The 8,414-nt window shown below is 37.5% G+C and overlaps 1 protein-coding gene across 1 annotated transcript in view; it reads right to left on the reverse strand.

The window, feature by feature from the left end:
* Positions 1–8,414, reverse strand: part of LOC106872474 (glypican-3) — a 363,469-nt gene that overhangs the window by 92,431 nt on the left and 262,624 nt on the right. Inside the window, exon 4 of the mRNA XM_014919487.2 lies at positions 1,558–1,820. Within this exon, the coding sequence (XP_014774973.1) occupies positions 1,558–1,820 (263 nt within the window). The remainder of the gene's footprint in view (positions 1–1,557; positions 1,821–8,414) is intronic.

Below are 8,414 nucleotides of genomic sequence, written 5' to 3' on the forward strand. Positions count from 1 at the left end.
TATATATATATATATATATATATATATATATAAAACACACACACACAGACACAGAGGAACACTCACACATGCACAGGGATACACAAGTACGCTCACACAAGAAATGTGTACCCACATAGACATACAGGGATATACCAGCTCATATGCACATACATACATAGACACACACACACACAGAGGTACACTTACATATACAAACATATGCACACAAACACAGGGACACACAAACGCGAATACAATTACACACACACACACACACATTATGCAGGAATAATAAAAACAGGATCATCCAATCAGAATTTTTGGTTGAAATCTAATTGTTAAAGACATTTTAAAGCATCCTTTGTAGAATTTTAATGGAATGGTAAGCTTTGTTTAATTCTAAGCATCCTGGTTGAAAATTCTATAAGCCCAAAGAGCAACCCTGTAATGATTTGATTACAAAACAGAAAAGAATGATGGAAGGGGATTTCAATATTTTTCTTTTTTTTTTATATATTTCCTTCATGTTGTATGGGAAGAAGGTTAGTAAGATTCTTGTGATATTGCGCATTTCAGGACTGACTGACCACAAGATGCAGGTTCATGTGATACTGACTCAAATGGTGTGTTTTGGGAGGGTCATTATGCCAATAGTAATAATAAACACACACACTGGTTCAATAGCACTTCTTTTTAACTAATCATTTGTTCGATGTGCTGGTTAAACAATCAATCGATTGCTTGTTTGTCAAAGTTGTTTCATCACAAATCCCAATCTCATCTATGACTTGAGCTCTCTCTCTTCAGAGATGTCTTGGGTTTTAATAACTTTATCAACTTTCTTATTTTTTAATCCCTAGATTTAAACCTAGAGATAAAATATGCTTAATTTTAGATATGAAAGAAAATGCACGCTGACGACCCTGGGGTGGGGAGGGGACTTTTTCAGCTGATATACCCTCCAGCCTTCATCAGGTGTCTTGGGGAAATTTTGAACCTCGGTTCTCATTCCTAAGGTATTTTTCGATATTATTATTATTCACGTAAAAGCACTCACTACACTCTCTGAGTGGTTGGCGTTAGGAAGGACATCCAGCTGTAGAAACTCTGCCAAATCAGACTGGAGCCTGGTGTTGCCATCCGGTTTCACCAGTCCTCAGTCAAATCGTCCAACCCATGCTAGCATGGAAAGCGGACGTTAAACGATGATGATGATGATGATGATGATCAGTATTATTATTATTATTATTATTATTATTATTATATTATCCAGGTCACTGCCTGAAATCGAACTCGGAATCTCGGGGTTAACAGCCCGCGCTCTCAACCACTACGCCATATTCCCAAATTTATGACAGAAAAATCAGATCTTGTAAATTTTTCAAAAGTCAACACCCACCACCCCCAAGGTCGTCAACATGCATTTTTTTTTCATATTTGTTTTCCACACACTTGTTAATACCTCCACCCAGGTTGGTTAATTTTTTTTTTGTTCCTGAGTGAGGATTTTTATATTGACCAGAAAAAAAAAAAAAAAAGATGAAAATCACAAGAAAAGTAGAAGAATTCACTTACTGTGCAACATGGGATCCATTCCAACAGTGTGTAGGAGACTGCGAGACATTGAAGTCAACGCAGATGGAACTGGTTATATTGCGGTAAACTCCATGGATATTGAGCAATGACAAAAGAAGCTGGGTGGCTTGGTCTTTGAGACTGATGGAAGACACTGGCTCCTGGTCACTGATCAACATTTTATTGTTGGGCACCAATGGGGATTGAACTGAAACTTTTTGATTCTCCGGTGCAGATCCAGTTTCTTTGCAGGTCACCAGAATCTGTAACAACAAGGAAATAGAAACGAAAATTAAAATTCCTTAAATCTTTAGTATTCAGATTATTTTGTCAAGTGTAACGCTTATTTATTCCTGAGACCAAGTGAGTCAAGTACATCAACATCAACATTAACAGCAATATCAAAATCAAATCAAATGGAAATTGTAGTTGTGAGCCCTGTGCTGGTAGCATGTAAAAAGCACCATCCGAATGTGGCTGATGCTAGTGTCGTTTTCACTAGCTTCCGTGGCATGTAAAAAGCACGATCCAATCGCGGTTGATGCCAGCTCCTTCGGCCCCTGTGCCAGTGGCACATAAAAAGCACCCACTACACTCTTGGAGTGGTTGGCGTTTGGAAGGGCATCCAGTTGTAGAAACTCTGCCAGATCAGATTGGGGCCTGGTGCAGCCTTCTGGCTTCCCAGACCTCAGTTGAACCGTCCAACCCATGCCAGCATGGAAAACCGACGTTAAACGATGATGATGATTATGATGATGTTGATTTAAATAACTCATGCATTATCTTGGAGCTTTGAGATTTTGATGGTGTTATTGTTTATTTTTAGCATGGCATTGTAGGATTAATGTAAGAGGCCAGATCCAGTCAATTTGAATGTAAAACAGGTAGAATATTTTTTAGGCTGGATATGGCCGGTTTAAATGCCAAAGTTCTTCAGAATTATAGTAATTTTTGGTAAGTAATATTAAATGTCAAATTGTAAAATTACATTTTTTTAATAAAAAGATAATTAAAACATCCATTTTATGACAAGAGATAAACGCTTCCTGTCTCTTTTAGCATTCAGTGTGTTCTGCCAAATGTAATGCTTGGTTCTCTCTTTCTTTTATTCTTTTACATGTTTCAGTCATGCTGGAGCACCGCCTTTAGTCGAACAAATCAACTCCAGGACTTATTCTCTGTAAGCCTAGTGCTTATTCTATTGGTTTCTTTTGCTGAACCGCTAGGTTTACAGGGACATAAACACACCAAAATTGGATGTCAAGCGATGGTAGGGGGATAAACGCAGGCACACAAATACACACACACACATATATACATATATATATATATATATCCACTCACAAGGCTTTGTTCAGCTCGAGGCTATAGTAGAAGACACTTGACCAAGGTGCCACACTGTGGGACTGAACCCGGAACCTTGTGGTTGAGAAGCAAGTTTCTTCCCACACAGCCACGTCGAATTGCTTTGAATTAATCATGCATTATCTCATAGCTTTGAGATTTCAATGATGTGATTGTTTATTTTAAGAATGACATTATAGGGTAGGGTTAGAGAGGGGTCAGATCTGGCCAGTGTGGACACAAAATACGTAAAATATTTGGGCCGTGTGGTTAACAAGTTCACTTCCCAATCATACGATTTCAGGTTCAGTTCCATCATGCAGCACCTTGTTCAAATATCGTGGCTGTGTGGTAAGAAAATTCCAGCCTTTTAAATGGTCTTTCTACTCAAGAAGCTGGTTTTATTATCAAACAATTCATTTTCTCAATTTCAATATTTCTATCTGTATCTTTTGGTCAGAATGGAAGGTATTGATACCAAAACAAATCAGAGAAATGAAAGAATATGCAGTTCCCAGATCAAGTTCTTAGATCGAATCCTTCCATGTGGTCAGATGAAGAATCCTTTTTTCTTGAACCTCAAGAAAATGAAGTTCATCTCAAAAACCTAATGAATACCATCTTCAAAAATCATTACCAAAAATTGGTTTTCCTTCACTGCTGATGGATTAGGAAGTGATCAATAACTTATACAAGACCTCATTAATATTTTAGATTTTGTCTGTCTCAGAATGCCAGACTTGTACCATTTCCAAATTACATAGTTTGCAATCAGAGAAAATAATGTTAATATTTCTATTTTAGAGAACTTAGAGATATCATTATGAGACTAAAAGACTGGAACTAGTTTGTGTAGAATTTTTGTTGATACCTTTTCTGAAGACAAAATTACATGATTTCCTCTTTTTTTTTTATATATATAATTTTGCCAAGTTTTTTTTTATCTCCTTATAGTTTCTTACACGATATCAGTCTAAGACTATAGACAGTCAACGAATGCAGACCAAGAATTCTTGCAACAGCTACAAAAGCACAAAATGTCCTAATCATCATCATTTTAATATTTATCATGTTTAAGCTGGTAGAATCATTCACAAAGCCAGAGCAAAATGCTTAGCGGCATTTTGGCTGTTTTTATGTCCTGAATTTCCTTTCCATGAGATTGCAGGCTTTGTGCTCAAATTTGAAACTAATAGATATCATGCTTGCATTAGTCAGATTTCCTTTGGTCAGATGCTCTTCCTGTCACCAACCTTTACAAGGAAAAAAGGGAGGTAATAACTTGCCAGTATGCTGAGCAATAAAATCCCCCACCATCGCTTGAGAACCAATGTTGGTGTGTTTACATCCCCGTAAATTAGAGATTTGGTAAAAGAGACCAATGGAACAAGTATTGAGCTTACAAAGAATAGTCCTGGGGTTGATTTGTTCAACTAAAAGCAGTGCTCCAGCATGGCCACAATCAAATGACTGAAACAAGTGAAAGAATAAAAGCATGATGGACTTGCTCAGTTTTTGCTTGCCAGATACACTCACGAGGTTTTGCTCAGCCTAGGGTTAAAGGGACTATTGTGATGATGGCAAAAAGGTCAATGATGATTGTAGTGGTTGTGGCGGTAGTGGTGGTGATAGTCGTAATTGTAGAGAAGGGGGTGGTTGTAAGAACACACAGACACACACACACACACACATGCACTGTGTCCCCTCTACACCAGCCCTGTTCGTTTCAGACGAAGAGCCCAAACAAGTTTACAGTAGCAACTTGTTTGTCATTTTACCTTCAATCTCAGCTCCCTCCACCCCCCCGACTGTCCACAATTTTTAACCCCAAACTTGTTTCAAACATAGGCCTTGATGTATACAGACAGGTTTCCTTCCTGCTGGGGTGAGAGACAAGGGTGTGTGTGTGTGTGTGTGTGTGTATATGAGGGGCATTGTGTCTGTGCAAAGGACGAATGTGTGCGTAAGCAGTGAGCTAAGATATCGTTACATGTTCCGCAGTTTAATATAATAAATGTACTTTCTGACACAACACACTTCACTGACATCGTAAAATACAGTAAAAACCAAAAAACAAAAAAAAAACAAAAAAAACACGCAAATATATTTGTATATAAAACACTTCCGTTCTATTCTCCACCTACAATAAGTGTTCCCCAAAGACTTCAAGAAAAAACAGAACATAACAAAAAGAAAATAAAAGCGAAAAATAATAAAATAATAAGATTAAAACTTCATTTCATGAAAAGAAAGAATCAACATGTTTCTTCAGGATTCCACCATTCCAAAGACTGTGAAACCCTCAAAATGTGATCTTTTTATAATAACATCACCAAATATGTGATGTAAAAATAACAGGAAATGAAGCAAAGTTGTTTTTGGGGAGTTCAAAGGTAAATCTATCTATGCGAAGGTGTGTATGTAAGTATTATATATGTGTGTGTGTGTGTGTAAATATGTATATATATATATATATGTATAAATACAGGAGTGGTTGTGTGGTAAGTAGCTTGCTTCCCAACCACATGGTTCCGGGTTCAGTCCCACTGCGTCGCACCTTGGGCAAGTGTCTTCTACTATAGCCTCGGGCTGACCAAAGCCTTCTAAGTGGCTTTGGTAAATGGAAATTGAAAGAAGCCCGTCGTATATATGTATATATATATATATATATATATATATATATATGTGTATGTGTGTGTAAATGTTTGTCCCCCCACCATCGCTTGACAACCGATGGTGGTGTGTTTATGTCCCCGTAACTTAGCGGTTCGGCAAAAAGAGACCGATAGAGTAAGTACTAAGCTTACAAAGAATAAGTCCTGGGGTCGATTTGCTCGACTAAAGGCGGTACTCCAGCATGGCCGCAGTGAAAATGACTGAAACAAGTAAAAGAGTAATAATAATAATTACAACAACAACGGTTTCAAATTTTGGCATAAAGCCAGCAATATTTTTGCTTTTCAGGAGAGGAGGAAGTCAGCTATATTGGGACTCCAGTATTTTACTGGTACTTGTTTTATTGACCCTGAAAGGCAAAGATCACCTTGGTGAGATTTGAACTCAGATGGACAAAATACTGGTAAGCAGTTTGTCCAGTGTGGTAACGATTCCACCAGCTTGCCGCCTTAAATGATAATAATGATGATGATGATGACGATGATGATGACGATGATGATGACGATGATGATGACGATGATGATGACGATGATGATGACGATGATGATGGTGGTTTCAAATCTTGGGAGAAAGCCAGCAAGTTTGGGGAAGGGATTAGCTGATTACATCAACCTTAGTGCTGAAATGGTACTTGTCTTATCGATCCTGAAAGGATGAAAGGCAAAGTCTACCTTGGCGGGATTTGAACTCACAATGTAAAGACAGAAGAAAGACTGTTAGGCATTCTGTGCTGTGCAGTAATGATTCTGCCAGCTCACCATCTTAAATACTACTACTACTACTACTACTACTACTACAACTACTACTACTAATAATAATAACAATAATAATAATAATGATAATAGTTCAAATTTTGCAACAAGGCAGCCATTTTGGAGGAGGGGATGAGTCAATTACATTGGCCCCAATGTTCAACTGGTACTTAATTTATTGACCCCCAAAAGGATGAAAGTCAAAGTCGACCTCTGTGGAATTTGAACTCAGAATGTAGTGACGGGCAAAATGCCACTAAACAAGCATTTCGCCAGGCGTGCTAACAATTCTGCCAGCAACAATGATTATAATAACAATGATGATTATGATAAATACAAATTATCAACGGCAACAAAGAGAAATAATGAAAAAGTTAAGTTGCAGAGGATAAGGGTTTTGTCTCTCCATCTCTCTCCCCTGGTATAAAACTCAAAACAAACAGCTGTTGTGAAGAAAAACATATACGAAAACTGAAAACTATATTTACTCGTTACACTGATATGACCTAAATATTAGCAGACATTTTGGCAGTTAAGGAGGTGCTTAGCTGGCATCAATAGTAATAAAGGTTTCCTTTCTTGGTTAACCTACAGAATAACATATGTTGGAACCAAATAGTTGAGAGAATAGCCAAGATATTGCTTGCTATTACTGCCTGGTTTCCTCTCCTTACCATTAATTTCTGAATAATTTTTGGGAAGGAGTGATGGAAGCAAAGCATAGAATAGGGTTGGTTATGAGCCAATGAGCAAGAGTGTGAGTGAGAGATGAGGGAGCACTTGAGGGTAGGTATGAGGGAGTGCCCATGTGACTGGAGTCTGGATTTAGATAGTTGTTTGACCTAGTAAAAGTAGCAGCCAATTCCCAGAATCGTTCCTTGTATAATATAATCCAAGATACATTTTGTTCCCCAATAAATAAATAAACAGGCAAGATGGTCGTGGCTGGAAATCTTTTGTTTATAGGCTTTTGTTATGTGTGGGTATGTGTGTCTACATAATAGCATAACCTGCAACAATTCTTTTTCAGAATCGCACGAATGATTTGAAAACAAGGAAGGACACATTGAACAACATGCCCTTAATACACTATGTTCTGAATAAACAGATGGGGTGGCCATCGCTGGAAGCTTTTTGTTTATAGGCTTCTGTGTGCATGCATGCATGCATATGTATATAGTAGATTGACCTACAAGATTTAGTAGCTAATTCTTTCTCAGATATCAGACATTGGATAACGTAATCAGAAACACATTATGTTCCAAATAAACAGATGGAATGGTCATTGCTAAGAGGCTTTTGTTCATTCACAGACCTGGGGCAAAAACAACAATAAGGACATAATTGCTAATATTTTCTCATATTTTGTTCTATTTTTTTAAAACACAAACAAAAAGTTGAGAGCAACAACAACTACAACAAAAGGACTTGCTATTATAGTACCAAGACCTTAAGGTTATGTTAACAGCACAAAGGACAAATAAGGAGCTAAGGGAAATAATTTAAATAGATTAATAACACAAATTTAGATAATTAATTTAAAGGGTTATGTACTAGGTTTTTTAATTAGTTGAAATTTGCTTCTTAATTAGAGGAAGAAGAAACAAAGAGAATGTGAAGTAGTATTGTTTAAATGTTGAAGTTATCAAGTGTAAATGCAGTCAAGCTTTCAGATATGGAAGTGGCCATGAAAGGCAGAAAGGTGCCTGAAAAGGGATGGGTTAGCATCAAGTGACCCTAAAAGAAAAAAGGGGCGGGGGGAAGGGGGAAAACTGATGAATATACACTGATCTGATCATCCACTAATCAACCAAAAACCTGGGGGAAGCAAGCTTAACAGGCAACAGGCCAACAATTACAAGAGTAACTGAAGCAATGACTACAACATAAAAAAAAAAAAAGGTTGCTCTGACATGCTTCATGCTTCTCTCTCTTTTACTTGTTTCAGTCATTTGACTGTGGCCATGCTGGAGCACCGTCTTTTAGTCGAGCTAATCGACCCCCAGGACTTATTTTTTGTAAGCCTAGAACTTATTCTATCGGTCTCTTTAGCCGAACCGTTAAGTTACGGAGACATAAACACAC

Source organism: Octopus bimaculoides, chromosome 8, assembly GCF_001194135.2.
Source record: "Octopus bimaculoides isolate UCB-OBI-ISO-001 chromosome 8, ASM119413v2, whole genome shotgun sequence".
NCBI classification, from domain to species: domain Eukaryota; kingdom Metazoa; phylum Mollusca; class Cephalopoda; order Octopoda; family Octopodidae; genus Octopus; species Octopus bimaculoides.